We start from the raw sequence: 20,229 nt of genomic DNA, 5'->3' as shown, positions 1-20,229 counted from the left end.
TATACAAAAAAATGTTGGACTCCCCTATGCCCTAAAAACCTTAAAAACAAATAACAAAAAAAGTATTAAGTCAATCAATAATATATTTATGTTTGTTTAAATATGTAGCATAGGAGTCCCAGTGGTGTTACTAAAAACTTTATAGCATTTTTGCTAGATTCAAACCAACTAGTTAATTCAAAGTTGTATTTTTTATTTGAAGTTTTGATTTTCAACTAGGTTTACTTGGCTAAAGGAAGAAAAGTCTGATGATCTTTAAATCGAACTATGAGATATTTTAGTTGTAGATCTATCTTAAAGTATAACTTTTATATTTTTTTTAAAGAAATCAATGCCAATGGATTAAGTAATAAATGGTATTACTTCTACCTTATACTAGAGAAATATCTTTAGCTACTCTCTAAGTAAGTACTAAAAATTGAGCTGTACAAATTTTTAAATTTAGGAAAAAAAAATTCTCAAAGAACCTATAATTTTGAACAGTATATACTTCTAAACAATAAAATTTAAATGAGGTAAAAATTGATTGATACAAAAAAATATTTAAGTAAAGTTTATAATAAAAAGTTATATAAACTTCAAAGAAAATAAAAGTAAATTTTCTATATTTAAACATAAAGTTTATTTTTAATGTTTTTTTTACAATCTAAGCAATAGTTCTTATTAATTAATTAAGTTCTAAGTGTTTTTTAGAATTATTTGTATTTTATAACACAGTTCTAGTAGCATAACAGTATATTTTCATTAATTTAGTTGTTTATAATCTAAGTTTAATTATCTTCCAAAAAAAGATAAGGAACATAGCACATTAACAAACTTGGGAGGAATTTCTATAAACCCAGTTGCTACCCAATTATAAGGGTTGTTATAGTTTGAAAAAAAATTGAGCAAAAAAAAAAGGCGCTTAAAATATTTGGTTTAGGACCTGGTGCACAAAAAACTCTTTGGTTACCAAGTTGCACACTATGGATGCCTTTTAATGCCTCGTCCAGGACAGTTATAAGGGGTCCAACTTGTTTTTTGTTCAAAAGTTAACTTTTGATAACTCAAATTATATACTATAAATTACTTTTAGTACACATAATATAAATTATTTATTGAACTTTTGAGATATATTAAGCTTAGTAAAAGTTTCCAATAACTAATGTGTGGAAAGTAACTTTTGTTTGCTAGTTTTCTCACAATTGAAAAAAATACAAAAAATAATCTTTTAATATTTAAGCAGTTAACTTCAATTTAACACAAACTCTTCCATGCTTTATATGAAATAAGTCGAGAAAAATAAAAGACAAATTAATATCTAAATTAGAATAAATATATTTATATACACGAAATTTTTTTTACATAAAATTAAAAAATTCTTACAATGTAAGTTTTATTTTAATAACAATTTGGTATAAACTGTAAACAGGGTTGCCACACGCTCATGATAACTTAAACTAGTTTATTAGAACAGTTTTTGGTAACTCAGGACAGTTTTTTTGACTCAAACCCTGTGTAGAAGATGTTTTTTTAGTCATTAGTTTTGTTTTACGTTTTAAATTTAGTTTTACACAAGAGGAACCTATTGAACTGTCCAACTTGAAATTATATTTTAAAAACTTTTTAATAAACAATGAAAATCAACTTCTAGCTAAATTAGAGTAAACATAAAAGGCATAATCCCCTTGTCACCTTCATTCTGACATTCTACAACTAAAAAAAAACAGCCAGAGTTAAATTTTGAAGTTGAATTGTGCATAAAACTGTACTTTAAAAATATTCAGTTAACCATTTGTAGTACAAAAACTTCTATATAGTAAAAGCTGTGATCTTTATTAAATTTCAAAGACTTTAAACTACATATAAACTATCAGCCATATTTTAAATAATTTCAGATTAGTATTATTATTGTAAGTTTATTGTCATACGAAGGACCCAGGCATCAAAACCACTTATACAGAAGACATACAACAAAAAGACAAAAATTAACCAAGATGTTTAAGCCTTCTAATGTTGTTTTTATTTGAGATTTGTAGATAAAGTATTAATATTTGAAAAAATTAAAATTTTGAAAATTGTTTAAAAAAAAAAGAATGCAATCTAAATTACACAAAGCTAATCTATAGAAATTTCAAAGCATAGAAGAAAATAATTTTGTAAAAAAGGTAAATATCATTACTAAAACAAGTATCTAAGATTATAAACCAAATTGAAGTTTTGCATGCACTTAACTTCAATTAGATTCTTCAATATTTTTTGCAAACTAGCAATAACTGTATTATAATCTTTTATATTTTTACAGGTTTTGTATAAATTATTTTCATTAAAACTTGGTAGTTCATATAAAAAACTATGCCAAGGTTCAACTCAAAAAGTCCTGGTTAGTTAATAAGTATAAATACATGTTAGAAATTCTAAATGTTTTTTTTAGTTTTTAAAATACAGTATAAATAATATATTAAAGTAAAAAAAAGAAGTACAGTTTCAACTTATTGATAAACTTTAATTAAAATTGCATAAAAGGCTAGTGAATGTAACCACTTGTAGTTTTGTTGAAATAAATACTTGAGTTAACAAAACGTTCTTTATAAAAAAAGTTATTGTTTAAGATTTTGATAAATTGAATAAGTTTTTAAAACTAAAAGTTTATAGTTTTCAAGACAATGAAATTTTTCTTTTACTGCTAGACCATATTCTTCTTGATTTATTCTTAAAAAAATCAAGTTAGGTTTATAAAAATATTTGTAATTAGAACAAAACATATTTTGTTTTACTGACTGAGCAAGTGACATTTATAATTGCTCAGAGCTTCTTACATCAATGTAAAATATGCAATAGTAAATAAAAAACTAATAAATAACATTTATTAATATGATTATTAGTAATACTTGTATAACTGTAATAAATATGTTACTAAATTTTTCTCAGCTGTCAAGCGGATAATGAAAGAAGCAATGGAATTGAGTGATCCAACTTATGAGTATCATGCAGCCCCTCTAGATGATAATATATATGAGTGGCATTTTACTTACAGGTGATAAAAATATACAATAGTAAATATATGCTAATGTATAATTTTTAGCAATTACTTATGAATATCAAGCACTTAATGTTAAGATTATTTATAAGTGGCACTTTGCATAGAGGTAAAAGAAAATTATACTAATTTCTATACAAATCCATGCTTAAATATGAAAACTAATAATTGCTTAATTATAATTACACATCTTTTATTAAAAAATATATATTATACTATCTACTGTGATATACAAAACTTCTGCAAATTATTATACTACAAATGTTTTTCTCAGTTTATTTACCTACTAGATATTACTATATCTACTATACTAGTTCTATATAAATAACTGTACTACAAAGTAAAACTGTAAAAAAAAAAATTTATATAACTTTATTATTATGCCAACTTTGTTTAAAATAACTTTGTCTACAGGGGTCCTGACAACTCAGAATTTGAAGGAGGTTTTTACCACGGGAAAATAATACTTCCTAATGAGTACCCTATGAAACCACCTAATATTATTATACTGAATGTTAGTTGATGTTTTAAATAAAATTAAATTTTTAAAAACTTAACTTTACTTGAAAGTAGTCTATATAACCACATAAAGCTGTTTTATTAAATGAAAATTAATATATGTTGTGTTTTTGTTTGTTTGTAAAATAGTTGTATTAGATTTTGTTTTATACTCTATAAAAGCACCTTGTAAATTTATATACAAAGAAGATTTTATATACTTGTTATAAGTTAATTTTAAGTTAGTTTAATACCCTATGAATCCACCTAGTATTATCTTAATAACTGTAATTTATTTTTTCTATCAGATATTTTTGCAATGAGTATGATTAGATATTTTTGTATCTTATGAAACTTTCTAATGTTCTCATATTGAATGGGAATAATAGATGTTTTGTATTTTTTTTACGTAAAAAAATTTTGCTAATGAAACTTTACTAACATTGTCATACTGACTGTTATTTAGTGTTTTAATTGAAACTTTTTGTTTATTGGAGGACCAGTTTTTAAATAATACCTTTAGTTGCTTATAACAAAATGTTATACTGCTTGAAAACTGTGTGCTATTGCTAATACCTTAAGAAAAAGTGGCTTAATAACTTTAATTGCGAGTCTTTCATGTTTGTTGTAATATTATTAGTAGTTTAGTTTTTATACATATTAAAGAAGTTTAATTTGTAGTGTGTTTTTATTTACTTGGTACTTTATGAAAAATCATTTAAAATTTTGTTTGCTAATTTCTATAGCTCTTTATAGATTATTGAATTTTTTTTCAATTTGAAACTTTATTTTAGCTTATTTTATAAAATAATAAATCAATAAGTTTATCAATAAATTTTGTTTTACAATAACTTAACAAAGAGTTTTTTAGCAGCAATGTTTTTACTAATAGGCTTTATAAAGCTATCTATATAATATTAAAATAGAATAATTTTGTTTTATTAAGTTTAAGTAACATAGAAAGAGTTGCCAAAATACCTGGAATTTGACAATTTAGGCAAAATGTACCTGGAAAAACTTGGGGTTTTAAATTATTTTTACCTGTTAGTAATGAAATTTCAATAAGATACAAAAAATCTATCATAAGGACAATTTTTTTTGTATTGTTTAAAAGTAGCTTAACAGTATCTTTTTAATGTTTTTATAATATTTAAGACAGTTTTTTATTGCTTAAAGTTTAGTTTTATACTAAAAATAAACAAAACAATTTATTTTGTAAAAGCTGGAAGAAATTTACAAAAAACTATTGGCAACCCTGTAGATTTTTTTTGGAATTGTTCATTTAATCCTATGCACGGATAAAACTTGTTATTATAAGTTTATGTATTTAACTTTTGATAAAATTTTGCTTTAACTTCAAAGAGTATATTCTTTATCAAATAAGAATAGCCTATCAAATTCTAGTTGCTTAATTTATTGTCTAACTTTTATCAACAAATAGTTTTTGAGCAATATACTATACTGTTTATAAAACACTGTAAACTCTTTCAATCAACTTATAAAAGCTTGTTAAACATATATTTAATATGTCAGTTAACTCAAATATTAATAATTTAAAACCCTAAATTGTTTAATTATACTCTAACGTTTGTTTTATATGTATCTGACTTACATCATGTATTTTTACAGCTTTTGTTTTTACAATCACCAGGGTTGCCACTCGGTCAGGAAAAGTCAGGAAATCAGGAAAAGTCAGGAAAAATTTTAAAAAATGACAAAAGTCAGGAAAAGTCAGGTAAAAATGGGGGGTTTTGAAAAAAAGTCAGGAAAAGCCAGGAAATTTGATAAAATTTAAAAACAAGTCAGATTTTGTCAGTTTAAATTTACAAAATTCCTTGTTTTCCAAAGCCTTAAAGTGGTAAAAATTAATTAAAAGTCCTTTAAAGTCAGAAAAAAATTCCAAAATTTTTCTAGAAATTTACAAAAATATTTAATATTATTGCTAATGCCTTCTTATTGTATAAATTAGTAAAATATCCTTTATAAAATTGCAAAAATTTTCTATTAGCATGTTGAACATGTACCCTAATTTAACAAGCAGATTTTGTAAGCTTTTTAGTATTGATGATCTGTAGCAAAGACACTTCCATAGTGAAACTGATATATACACAAAAGTTTATCTAGCATAATTTTAGAATCAAATTGTTTTTTATTTAAGTAAATAATTGAGTTCTTTGTAACTAAGCAGTTAGTTAAGTATTTTATGTAACAAGTTAATGTGTATACTTTACCTCTTTATAATTTTTTCAAAGTTGTTTAGATTTATAAAATAAGTTATAAGAGAGGTATATGCAAAGATTAAATTTACTTATTATTAGTATTATTTGTAGAGTAAATTAAGTTTTTAAAGTAAATAAGAGTATAAATATTTGTTACAAATTTTATACTAAATGATAAGAGTAAATATTTTATACAACAGATATATAGTTTACTTTTTTATGTTTTTTTTTACAGTTACTTAAGTATATTCTTTTTTAATTTAAGGATTTTATATTAAATAGTTTGGGTAGTATTTTATTAAACTAAGTGAACAATTTATATATGTAAAGCATGTTTTAAGTAAATACATAATGTTGTTTCGTTTATTTAGATACATTTATGCTAAGAAATTCTAAAAAATTGTGTTCTTTATTGTTTAAAGGTTTTAACTGTAAAAATTTGTTATTGTTTTAAGATTTTAGTTGTGAAAGTTCGTTATTAATTCAAGGTTTTAATTGTAAAATTTCCTTATAAGTCATTTGTTTATCTAGATACATTTATGCTAGGAAATGCTAAAAAATTGTGTCTTTTTTCAGAAAAGCTGTGTTTATAAAGTAATAATACAAGTTTTTTGCTGATAGAGCTGTTTATTACAAATACATCAATCATACACATATGGTTCAGTTTATGTGCTCGAAGTTTGATGATAGAATTCAGCAAAAAACTCTTGTTTTTAACCTGTATTAAAATTAGATTGAAAGCTTTATACAGTTTCAAGTGTTAAATTATGTATTTTAGAATAAGTTTAATTTAAGAGTTTGATTTAGAAAAGTCAGGAAAATTTTAATAAAAAGTCAGGAAAAAGTCAGGAAATTTTTTTCAGCTTGATCAGTGGCAACCATTTATAAAAGCTTGTACATATATTTAATATGTCACTTAACTCAAATATTAATAATTTTAAACCCTAAATTGTATAACTTTACACTAATGTTTGTTTTATATGTATCTGACTTAAATCATGTATTTTTACAGCTTTTGTTTTTACAATCACCCACAATGATTAATTATTGTTTTCTTAACTGTAAAAGCAGTTGGCCTCAAAGAGTAAAGTAGAGAAAGTTTTAATAAAAAACTTTTAAATTTTATAGTTTTATTGTATGTAGTAGTGAAAAATTGTACAATAACTTTGTTACTTGTTAGTTTCATAAAATTGCCATAAATGTGCGATAAAAAAAATGTTTTTCATTATTTTAATCATCAAACTAAAATCCTGAAAAATGAAATAATATCAGTCGAACGGTAGATTTGGAAACACACGAAAAAATATGTCCCAGTATATCAGGATATATCTTTCTAATATATTGTTGTATGTATCATAACTTATTTATAAATATTAACAGCCAAGTGGGAGATTTGAAACACACAAGAAAATATGTCTGAGTATATCAGGATACCACCCGGAAACTTGGCAACCCAGTTGGAGTAGTGAGTTTTTTTTAAATATTTTACTAATGAGTATAATTTTAAATAGTTTTTGTTTAGTTTGAGTTAAATAAACTATACTTTCATACTAAGATGATATAAAAAATAACAAAAAAAGTTCATTTTTTGAGATACTGTTTTAACCTGTTTAAAAATCATCTTCTTATCAAAAATTTAATGTTGCTATAAAGATATCTATTAAAACTTAGTAAGATCTCCAATTGACGCTTTATTTATTTTGTGGTGAGAACTGCTAACACTAGTTTCATTCTGCAAGCTTAACTCTACCAAATATGAAGCACCTACTTTTCTTATTTTTACTTTTCATACACCAATGTATAATGGTGTAATAATTAAAAAAAAACACAAACATCAAATAATAAGAATTAATAGTTTAATTCTTATTTAGATTTAATAGTTACAACTGCACTGCCTGTACTGATTGCATTCATGGAAACAAAATCCTATTATTTCATAAACACAAATATATATTTTTATTTATTCTCACAGTAAGAAGAGCGATGCTCTAGCATTATTAATAGCTTTCATAGGAACACTATTTCGTTCTAGTTATTAATTTTATTTTCTTTTGCGGTAAGAATAGCAATGTTGGAACTGACTGCATTCATAAAAGCAATATTTAATATATTAACTCTTTGAAATATTTTACAGTTAGAACAGCAATGTTAGCATTGATAGCATTCATGGAAACACAATTTTATTATTTAATCAATATATTTTAATTTATTTTTCAGTAAGAACAGCGATGCTAGCATTGATAGCTTTCATGGAAACTAAATCAGAAGGTTCTGTAGGAGGTTTGGATTACACTAAAGAAGAAAGAATCAAACTGGCTAAAAAGTGAGTTAAGTTTATTATTACTATTTTAGAAATGTTTAAACTGGCTAAAAAGTGAGAATGTTTGTTGTATTAATTTACATTTTGAATTTAATTGTTTTTATCACAGTTTTAAATCGCTTAAAATCTAAACTAACTAAAATAAGTTGCTAAACATTTATTTACAATTGGCATAAAAGAAATTTGAAGTTGTTATTAGCAAGATAAATTATATTTAGACTTATTAAAGAATACTAATAATATTATTAAGTTTCTATTATGTTTCTCTAACAAATTTTAAAAATTTCTTGAAATTGACTAACTTAATATTGTATAGTAGTTAACTTGAGTTTGTGTCGAATTTGTATGTTGTGGTAATTTTACACTACTAATTTGATTGTTGGAGTACCAACGCTTACTTTTAAACCTCTTATTATTTAAATAATGTTTTTCAAATTTTGAACACAACTATAAACAGGTGCATACTTTGAGAAACACTGCTTTAGTTCTAAAGTGTGCTCTTGTGCGCGTTATTGAAAATTTAATGAGTAAAACGTTCATAAAAGTTGTTTATTTTTAGCTTTCTTTAAGTTTTTAACACACAATTACATGTTTTTAACAGACAAACTCAAATAATATGTAATAAATATAGTTTTGGTTGTTAAAGTTGTTATTTTTTTATTATCTTGTCTACAGTTCTATTCAAGTTTAAAAACTTTTAACTTCAACCAACATCCGTATAGTATTTTAACAAGTTAAAGTGAAGAAATCTTCAAATATAATTTTAAATGTGATCATTAAGTAACCTTAAAAATAAATTCCAAGTCGGTATTTGTACAATTGGTTAATTGATCGTAAGTATTATTATAATAAACAATAAAACACCTATGGGTTTTTATTTGAAATGAATATTATGTAAGTTTTAAAAGTGTGTACTATTTACATGAATATATGTAGGTGAAGCGTAAAACTATTTAATTTTTTAAGTATTTAAAAACTCCTGGTGCATAAATAAGATAGTTTGAAAAATAATCTTGGTTTTTTTTTTGCTAAGATAAAAAGTTAATTATTTATTAGTAGTGTAGTGCATTAGATAAATAATTAATATTGAAAACTTTAGAGCTAGCTTTTTGTTAACCAGTTATCAATGACTTTTGGCTTAGTTTTTAAGTTTTAATTTATTTATTAATTTTTTTTTATTGTTTTTGGTTTCAAAATTTAGAAATAAACAGCTATAAACTTTAATGTTGTAAAGAATTTTCTAAAATATTCTCAAAATAAGTTTTACACTTAACCAATATTTATTTTAGTTTTATTCATATATATTGCTGTATGATTTATAAATAAATCAAACTTCAATAAAAATGTAATTACTAAATTTTGTCAAGTTTGCATATTCTTTTTATACTGAGATTTGTCTTTTAAAATGAGTTTAAATAAGACAGTGTAATAAAAGCTTATGCATGACTCTATTACTTTGTTTCTTTTTCAAATAGTAAAATAATATATACCAGTTTTACATTAATATTTAGTTATACAAACGTAACGTAAAAAATCAATATACACATTTGTTATATTTCCAGGATTTTATTTTTACTTATATACATTAAATTCGTTATTTTTTGTAAATACTTTATAAGATACTACAAACAAATATTTTCTTATAAATATTTAATGTATTTTAATTTTCTTAATTAGTATGTTGTTCATCTATATTAACTGTTTATATTCCTAGTTAATCTCCATCATATTTGGTATATACTAAACCTACTAGAGTACACAGATAACTTTACATTTATCTCTGAATGCTTATATTAGTAGTTGATGTATATAAACTTTTGTAAAAATAAAACTTTAAAAAAATTATCCAAAAAAGAACTACCAACTTTTTATTCCATATTTATAAAATTTTCAATCAAAGCAGAGAACTAAAATTAAATATTATTGTATATTCAATTATTATATTCTATTAAGTGTCTTTTTGCAAACAAAAATCATAAAACACAAACTATTTTTTTGTTTTTTACAAAATGTTCCAAAAAGTTTCAGAATAAAGTTTCTTATGACGTAATATGAAAAAATTGCAAAAAAAAATATTATTTTTCATTTTATTCTCTTTTAGTTCTTGAAGTATAAACATAGCTTGGCACAACTCTACTATACTTATCTTTCAAGCTGTTTACACAACGGCTATGATAATGATCCTCAAAACCAAAAATTGGGTTTTGCATCTGAGGCAAGAAAGGTTTACCAGGAAATATTTTTTAGAGGGCTTTATAGTTTTTAAATATTGAAATAAAACTCTTTGAAAAAAATATTGTAACTAAACGACAATTTATTAGCACAGCAGTGTACTGTAAAATCAAATTAAGAGTTTAACATTTTGAAATATTTTTTACATAGTAGTTAAAGTGCAAATCATTTATTCCATTTACTACCAGGTTTCTGTGGGGAAAAAGTCAAATATTACAGTGGTTTGTAAACTGATTTCAACAAAATATTTGTTACAAAAACCTTAAGTTTAATATTCAATTTTTAAACTACATCGGCGGTTTTTGTTGGACCGTATGCCTACCTCCACAAAACACGAAAGAAAATAGCGAATTTATTTATTACTGTAGTAAAATGTTGTACTTATAATTCGTGAATAGAAATGTTTCAGGTTTGAAAGCAAAGTATGTTATTTTTATTATAATAAATAAGTTTGTACGTATAAAAATAAGTTTTTTTTTAGTTCATTAGTTATTAAAAATTGCGTAGATGTAATTATTACCTTTCCAAAGTGAATCAGTTTGATAAAAAACGTAAACATTGTTGTTTTTATTTTTAAGTATCTAGTAGTTGTTGGAAATGATATATCATTAGTTATTTTATCGTTTCAGTTAAATTACAATCCCCAAATTAACTTACGAACCTTGACAGATATGGTTAATTTTTACTAATTAAGAGTCAAGCTTTGTTTAGTGCAGAAGTTCAATACAGAAATAATATAACGAGTTATGAAAATACTTTAAAAACAAAAAAGCAGCGAAAAGTATTTTGTGACGTATGGTTAAAAAACTACTTGAAAATAGTTACAATATTTATTCTAAAAAAAAGAATTTTTAATTTTAAATTCTACTCAAAATTCCTCCTATTATTGCTATTACGTCTTTTAAAAGCCGTTTCTAACACGGATTCACAAACAACCTCATAATCAAATCTATTGTTTCTTTTTATTTACTTTTTATCTTCTTATTATTAAGTATGTATTTAGGGTTGTGCAAATTAATAATCTAGGTTTACCAAAAAAAATTCGAGGGCCTAACAGTTTTGAAACAGAATAGAAATGTTTGAAAAAAATTGTAATTAAATGACATTCTAGTCATTCTTACTTAAAATAGGTGTAATAAGTGTACTTAAAATAGAATTAATAATATATTTCAAAGTATTTGTTAAATGTTAGCAAAAGTGCGAATATTCATTCTATTTACTACCAGGTTCGAAGGTAAAAAATTCAAATTAAAATAAATAAGTAAACTGATTCTAATAAAATATTTGTTACAAAAAAAATAAATTTAATTTCTATTTAAAAATTACATTGCCTACCTCCTTTAGATGAGTAAAAAAAAAGTGCATTTTATTTAAGACGACAGTAAAATGTTGTACTTTTAATACATTGTAGAAACCTTTAAGTTTGTGAGCAGAGTATGTTATTGTTAGTATGATAAATAATTTTGTACGTATAAAAATAAAATTATCTGCTTTCTACATTAAACATTCATTAACTTCTAGAAATCGCGCAGGTGTCATCACTACATTTCTAAAAAGTTGATAAAATTTAAATTGTTTTTGTTTTTTAAATCATACTTATGTAACGATCGCTGAAAACCATATTTAGTTGTTTTATCTTTGGTTTGTATTTAGTTTTTTGTTATTACTTGTATTTTTTTCGTTTACAGTTGTTGTATGTGTACTAGTTTTAGCTTTTGTAAATACTATTTAAAAAAACCAAGTTGCAATCATTCGACATAAGATAATTACTTTTTACCAAATGCACGCATATTCTACCTTATCTATCCTCAAGATATGGTAAATAGATATGGTTGTTTTTCACCATTCATCAAGTTTTGTGTTCATGATTGTGCGGAAAAACGAGTGCTATAAAAAAACTTTGAATTAATGACAAAAAAAAAACAGCGAAATATATTTTGTGACGTAAGATTGATAAACTGCTTGAAAATAATCACAATCTTTGTTTATATATAATAAAGGTTTTGATAAATGGTCATCAAAGTTAAACATTAGTTCTTATTATTTTACAACTGTTTCAACACGGTTTTTTAAACTATACTAATTTCGTATAAAACATTGAAATGTCAATGTATTTATCATCTTAAAATTGAGTTTGTTTTTTAGGGTTGTGCAGAATCTTTGTTTTGTTAAATTATAAAAAAAACACTAATTAGTAAACTGCTTGAAAATAATTACAATGTTTTTTTTTAATAACAAGTAAAGAGATCCCCTACCTACAGTTCTATCTTGAAAATTCGCTTACACGCATTTAAAAAGCCGCTTCTAACACGGCTTCTCTAACAACTCTTAAATAGCACAAAACCTATTAACACTTCCGATATGTGAATGTTTTTACAATCTTACCATCGAGTTTTGTACCGTTGTTACCTGATTTGAGTTTTTTGATTGTAATAATTAACAAACTGATATGAAACTTTGATATCCTTGATAAAGTTCAACGAATTATAGTTTTTACTTCAATAAGTTATTTTATCGTTCGTTCGTGTTTAGTTTTTTTTAGTTTAGTTTTTTGATATCACTTGTATTTTGACTGTGATAATTTACAAACTAATACAAAACTTTGAAATTCAACAAATTATAGTTTTTACTTCAATAAGTTATTTTATTTTTGGTTTGGGTTTAGTTTTTTGTTATCACTTGTATTTTAAATTTAGCTTTTTATTTTGTTCGTTAACAGTTCTTGTACTGTGTACTAGTTTTAGCTTGTGTAAGTAAAATATTGTTTTAAATCAACAAGTTGTATTCATTCTGTATAAGTTAATTAATTTTTACCAAAGAAACGCAGATTCAACCTTATTTACTCCCAAAACATCCCTACCTTAATGATGTGGTTATAGTTTACCTTTAATAAATTAATTTTTTTAGTGAATAAATAATAAAACAGTTAATAAATTTGCAAAAAAGCAGCGAAAAATATTTTGTGACGTGAGGTTGAAAAACTGCTTGAAAATATAATCACAATATTTAGATAAGAATAAAGTTTAGTTATGAGAAATGATTCAGATTTCCATGTTGAATATTCTTTCTTCACTCATTTGAAAGCCGTTTCTAACACGGCAACACTATCAATTCTTTAAAAGCATGAAACCTAGTGGTTATTAATACTTATATTTTATTATATTATAAATATTATTTTATTATATTACCTATTAATATATGTGAATGTTTTTATAACCTACATTCGAGTTTTGTTCCATTGTTTTAAATTTTTTGATTGTGATAATTTACAAATTGATACAAAACTTAGTTTGTGCACACAAAATATTGTTTTCAAACCATTAAGCAGTTTACATTAATATAAGGTAATAACTTTTTACCAAAGAAAGCAGATTCTACCTTTTCTATCCTCGAACTACTCCTACAAGTCCTTAAAGATGTAGTTGTTTTTTTACCTTTAATTATCAAGTTATGTTTTCAGAGCAGAAATAATAAAAAAAAAGTACAACAAAAAATAGTTTGAAATAAGTTTGCAAAAAAGCAGCGGAAAGTATTTTGTGACGTAAGGTTGAAAAACTGCTTGAAAATAATCACAATATTTAGATAAGAATTAAGTTGGGGGGTTGGTAATAGATTTTTTATCTTGAGGATACATTCTTCATCAATTTAAAAGCCGTTTCTAACACGGCTACTCGAACAACTATAAGGATAAAGCCATTTACTAATTCCCAAATGAAGATGATTTTATAACCTTTCAGTAGAGTTTTGTTCCCTTGTGATATGGTTAAAGCGTTTTGATTGTTACAAACTGATATGAAACTTTATATTCTTGATAAAGTTCAACAAGTTATTAATTTTACTTCAACAAGTTTTTTTATTTTTGGTTTGTTTAGTTTTGAGTTATCACTTGCAGTTTTAGTCTTTTCCTTTTGTTCGTTTAAAGTTGTTGTATTTTGCACTTGTTTCAGCTTTTGTAAATGCTATTTTTAGAAACCAAATTGTTTTCATTCAACATAAGATAATTACTTTTACCAAATGCACTCAGATTCAACCTTATCTATCCTCAAAATATTGTAATGAGATATGGTTGTTTTTCACCGTTCACTAATCAAGTTTTGTATAATTTTGCAAAAACGAGAGCAATAAAAAAACTTTAAATTGATAACACAAAAAAGCAGCAAAAAATATTTTGTGACGTAAGTTTGGAAAAGTGCTTGAAAATATTCACAATCTTTGTTTATGTTAAATAAAGGTTTCGATACTTAGTCTTCAAAGTAGAACATTAATCCTTATTAATTTAAACTGTTTCAACACGGTCTTACAAACAACAATAACTACGTATAAATTATTGAAATGTGAATGTATTTATCATCTTAAAATTGAGTTTGATTTTAGGGTTTTGCAGAATCTTTGGTATATTAAATTATAAAAAATCAATGATTAGTTAAACTGCTTGAAAGTAATTACAATGTTTTTTTATAATAAGTATAAAATTCCCTATTTTACAGTTCAATGAAAAAATTCGACTTCACTTATTGAAAAGCCGTTTGTAAAACGGTTTCTCTAACAACTCTTAAATAGCACAAAACCTATTAATACTTCCGATATGTGAATGTTTTTACCATCTTACCATCGAGTTTTGTACAGTTGTTACCTGATTTAAGTTTTTTGATTATGATAATTTACAAACTGATACATTGAAATTCTTGATAAAATTCAACAAATTATAGTTTTTACTTCAACAAGTTATTTTATTTTTGGTTTGGGTTTAGTTTTTTATTATCACTTGTATTTTTATTTTAGCTTTTTATTTTGTTCGTTAACAGTTATTGTACCAGTACAGTATTTTTCTTTTAGCTTGTGTAAGTAAAATATTGTTTTTAAACCAACATTTCAGTATAAGATAATAAATTTTTACCAATAGAACGCTGAATCAACCTTATTTACTCCCAAAACATCCCTTCTAGCCGTTAATGATGTGGTTATAGTTTACCTTTAATAAACAAGTTTTGTTTTCCGAGCAGAAATAATAAAACGAGTGCAATAAAAAACAGTTTGAAATAAATTCACAAAAAAGCAGCGAAAAGTATTTTGTGACGTAAGGTTGAAAAACTGTTTGAAAATAATTACAATATTTAGATAAGAATTTAGTTAATTATAGCTTAACATATTTACAGTTCTAATTTAAATATTCTTTCATCACTCGTTTAAAAGCCGTTTCTAACACGGCTACACTATCAACTCATTTAAAGCATGAAAACTTTTGGTTATTAATGTTTATATTTTATACCATTATAAATAATATTTTATTATATTACTTATTATTATATGTGAATGTTTTTATAATCTTACAATCCACTTTTGTTTAGTTGTGATCTGGTTTAAGTTTTTTGACTGTGATAGTTTACAAACTGATATGAAACTTTATATTCTTGATATAGTTCAACAAGTTATTGTTTTTACTTCAACAAATTATTTTATTGTTGGTTTGTATTTAGTTTTTGTTACCACTTGTAGTTTTAATGTAGATTTTATTTTTGTTTGTTTACAGTTGTTGTGTTTTGCACTAGTTTCAGCTTGCGTAAATTTTTTTTAAACCAACAAGTTGTTTTCATTCAACATAAGATAATTACTTTTTACCAAACGCACGCATATTCTTCCTTTTCCTTCCTCAAGATATGGTAATGAGATATGGTTGTTTTTCACCGTCAGTAATCAAGTTTTGTGTTCATAATTGTGCAAAAACGAGTGCAATAAAAATAAATAAAAATAAATTCACAAAAAAGCAGCGAAAAAGATTTTGTGACGTAAGTTTGAAAAAATGCTTGAAAATAATCACAATATTTATATATGTATAAAAGAAACGTTAAATATTTAGTCCTCTCATTCTAACATTGCCATTAATCATTTTATAACCGGTTCAACACGGTATTATAAGCATAAAAAACCTCGTAAAAATAATTGATATGTAAATATTTTTACTACATAAAATAAGTTTAAGGTTGTGCAGAATCTTTGTTTTATTAGATTACAAAAATGATCAATAATTAATTAAAATACTCTACAACATGTTCATTAAAAGTTCTTGTACTGTGTACTAGTTTCAGCTTGTGTAAATATTATTTTTAAACCAACAAATTGTTTTCATTCAGTATAAGATAATTACTTTTTACCAAATGCACGCAGAATCTACCTTTCCTGTTCGTTTCTATGCTCAAAATACACCTATAAACTCTTTGTTTTAAAAGAGTTCTTAAAAGTTCTTAAAAGTTTGTTTTAATAATACTCTACCTCATAAGTTTGTCTAAGAACTTTATATTTCAAAAATTTTTAACTACAGGAGTTTTATTAATTTTTTTAATATAATTTTTTTAACAGATCTCAAACGTTCAAGTGCGATCACTGCGGGCTCATCAAAAACCTCCTTTTACAAGAAAGACCGGACAATTGCAGCGCGAACGACGAAAAAGACCGCAAGTTGGCCAAGCAGATCACATTGACCAAGCCGAAAGGAGACAAAGACAAGGAAAAGGCAGGTGGCAAGACGGAAGGAGAAACATCGAGGGAACAGGAGAAGACTGGTGAAGAGGAGGCGACGAAGGAAAAAGGAAAAGTTGCAACAGAAGAAGCGGGCAGCTCTAAGGACGCGCAACAAGAACCAACAACAGCAGGGGAAGTCAAGAAGGAGCAGAAGAAGAAACTGAAAAGGAGAAGGACGCAGCAGCAGGTGAAAGTGGAAGAAAACCCGATGGTGGAGTTCACATCTCAGATACTCGTTGTCGTGCTGGTGTCTGTTATTTTGTTTCTCGTCTACAGAAGAGTTCATCTGATGCTGTATGAAGCTTAAAAAACTTTTGGAGGCAATTTATATATAAAAACTTTTGTTGTAATAATAGTTTTTAATTTGTAATACTATACAAATTGATATTTGTCTTTTAAAACTTCGTTTTAGGATTTAATTGGTTATGTACATTAGCTATAAAAAGTGTTAATTATTTTAACAGAATTTCTTAATTATTTGAGATTTATTTTTGGATTATGAGTAAAAATTCTTATATCGATCAAATAAAATGAACAAAAGTTTAATATGTGAAACAATTTAATAGACAACATTTAATGTTGTTTTTTTAGATAGACATCGGTGTCAATAAAGAAGCATCAATTAATTTTGTTTCAAAGCTGCAGTTTATACATGCTAGATCTTTCCACTGTATATTTATCAGCCTTATTGGGCATACTGGTAATATATATATTTTTTTATAAGGTTCTTGGTTTCATATGTTTTAAGAAAACAGTTTTGTTAAGTTTCGTTCTTATGCACTTAAAAATATTATAGTTAAAAACTGATTAAATTATCTAAGTTATAAAGTTTAGCTACTTATAAATCTTTTCAAATTATTTTTATTTTAAGATAAATTATAAACAATTGTACGAGGTGTATTTGATTTTTCGTGTTGAAAACTTGGTGAAATTTACTGTAATGTAATTTGATTTTGGTGTGAAGATTTATTTTCAATCTTATTTTCTTCAAAATTTTCTTTACATTCTATGCTTTTTATCTTTGGCAAGTGTACTTTTTCTTTATTGCATAAAAACCAAAACTTTCTTGCTTTTGTAGAATTAAGTTTATGTATTTTTTGATTATCTTATGTCTTTTTTACAAATTTCTAAAGGTTAAAAAAGTCAATTAAGTTTATATGATTTAAACTTATTCAGGTGTTGTTTAAATCTATTCACACCTTTTTTTTTATTATAAAAGTTAGTAGTTCGATTATCATTTTCACTAAATACATAATTTTCAGTTATCATAGAAATGAAAACTTGAAGTTTCTTAAAAACGAATCTTAATGATACTTTATTATGTAAACTTAAAATTTTTTTTCTAGAAATAGTTACTTGAAGTTTAGCATAAAAATCCAAAATTAAAGAAGATGTTTTATTTTTACTAAACTTTCACTTAGGATAAGATGGAAACCATTTTTTTTTGCTATACTGCTTAGACTGCATTGAAATTCTAAAATAAATATTTTATTTTAAAATTAACTGCAGTATTTTAAATATTTTTTTTGGTGCACTTTTTAAATAACTTCTTTACTATACACAGCAAATTTATGTTTTAAAGTTTTTGATTTTAATATACCTGAAGCACTTTGTATGAAATAAATTGTTTTTTTTTAATAAAAGTACTATCATCAATAAAAACTTACTAATATCTCACTAAATTAAATCGATTGGTGAATTTTAGTGCAATACACGAATAAAATGTTTCTGAATTATGTTGTCTATATGTTTGCATTTAAGCTAATTATTTTTTTTAATAATACAAGTTCGTAATCAATAAATTTAGCTGAGAAAAATTGAATTATTAATAAAGAAGTATTTGTTTTATTTATATTACTAATTCAAATATGCTCTCCGCTATGACTAGATTCTCTTAGTAGTATATACATTAGTAATGTTTGTTAGGAAATATTAAATGTTCTTATAAAAAGTAAAGTATTAGATCACTAAATAAAACTTTTTTACTTAAGTATAAAAGTAAATTTCTTTTTTGTTTACTAACAAAGTTTAATAATGTATTAATAAAAAAACTAATTTTGTTATTCTTTAAAAACTTTTAACAAACAGTTATCAAACTTTTCAAAGTTGATATTGACTGAAGCAAGTTATATTGTTTTCCATAAAACTTACTGGAACTTTTGTTTCTAAAATTAAATAATATTCAAAAATTTAAATCAAATTTACACCAGGGTTTTTCCTTTTAGAGCGATTTTACTGGATCAGCTGTAAATAAGTAGTAAGTTGGTAAAATAAATTGGCAAATAATTAGTTGATTAAATTTAGTTTAGAAAATACAATATTTAACAAAATGGTAAGAATAATAATTAATGTTTTTTTTTTTCAAGAGAAATTAAATATAGTAAATATTTCCAAATTAAATATTTTATCTGCACATATCCTGAGAGGAGTTAGAAGTGCAGAATAATGCAATATATATACTTTAAGGTGAAAAAAAGTTAAAACTAGTCGTTTATTCCTGGTAAAGATGTTTTTTAAACGAAAGGTTTTGAAATATTCTAATTTTCTAAACAAACTTGAAATAAAAAGTAAAAATTTTTTAAACTGATTTGATAAATAAATATAATTTGTTTAAGAAAAAAAAACTGTAACGAAGAAAACTAAAATTATTTACAAACAAGAGTAATTAATTTAGTTAAAAAAATAAATCAATTGTGTAATTAGTTTTTGTAAAGTTATTAAAAAGTAAGACAAAACTTGTTTTACAAGTTTAGCCAACATACTAACAAAAATGACTTCTTAAAATTTTTTTCTCTAGTTATATTGAGCTATAAATACAAAAATACTAAACTTTTTTGTTTTAAAGGTTATAAACTTACTTTTTTAAAGTTTACTTCAGTTAATAGTCTATAGCTTATATACTAAGTCATTAAAACAATAAAACAACGTGTTTCAGTAATTTTTTACAGTTTGCATAATATTTAGATGTATTAAGCACTTTAAAATAACCGAAGCTCAAAAACATGAAAGTATAGAAAGACCTATTAGGTCATCGAGATACACACCATTTATTTTACTTGATTGTTTTGAAATTTTAAAACTATCAACTATAATGATATAATAGCTTAATATAAAGAATTGCATAATGCGTGCTTTCCAAAACAAGTTGTTAATTAAGTTTATTTTTATTTTAGTTTAATTATAAGCTAATACTACATGCTTAATTATAATAGGGAAGTAACCTAACAAAATTAAATATTTAAACAAACTGCTTCCTTATTAAACAAATGTTTCACTTTAAGTTGTCAGTAGTCAAAACATTTTATAATACTTTTGTAGAGACTGGCCTAGGAGTAAATAAAATGAGACTTGTTTTGGTTAGTACAGTTGTTTTTATTATTAAAAACTAAACACATTTTAAATGGGATGATTAAGAAATATTT

The 20,229-nt window shown here is 24.3% G+C and overlaps 1 protein-coding gene across 1 annotated transcript; it reads left to right on the top strand.

Annotated features, from left to right (window-relative positions):
• The first annotated feature begins 2,282 nt into the window (after positions 1-2,282).
• On the top strand, positions 2,283-17,858 carry LOC145840265 (ubiquitin-conjugating enzyme E2 J1-like). The gene is made up of 6 exons (XM_082947457.1): positions 2,283-2,362; positions 2,911-3,016; positions 3,434-3,533; positions 7,117-7,201; positions 7,954-8,059; positions 16,646-17,858. Exons 1-6 carry the CDS (start codon positions 2,335-2,337, stop codon positions 17,112-17,114), a joined length of 894 nt encoding a protein of 297 aa, XP_082803583.1. The 5' UTR covers positions 2,283-2,334; the 3' UTR covers positions 17,115-17,858.
• Positions 17,859-20,229: the final 2,371 nt, after the last annotated feature.

Source organism: Thalia democratica, chromosome 7 (assembly GCF_965202585.1).
Source record: "Thalia democratica chromosome 7, ktThaDemo2.hap1.1, whole genome shotgun sequence".
NCBI classification, from domain to species: Eukaryota; Metazoa; Chordata; class Thaliacea; order Salpida; family Salpidae; genus Thalia; species Thalia democratica.
Note: the sequence above shows the minus strand (reverse complement) of the source record. Positions and strands in the feature narration are given on the sequence as shown.

Coding starts and splice junctions, on each gene's coding strand:
- LOC145840265 (XM_082947457.1), top strand. CDS start 2,335: ATGCCAAGGTTCAACTCAAAAAGTCCTG. Junction 3,017..3,433: donor GAGTGGCATTTTACTTACAG/GTGATAAAAATA, acceptor CTTTGTCTACAG/GGGTCCTGACAACTCAGAAT. Junction 8,060..16,645: donor AGAATCAAACTGGCTAAAAA/GTGAGTTAAGTT, acceptor TTTTTTTAACAG/ATCTCAAACGTTCAAGTGCG.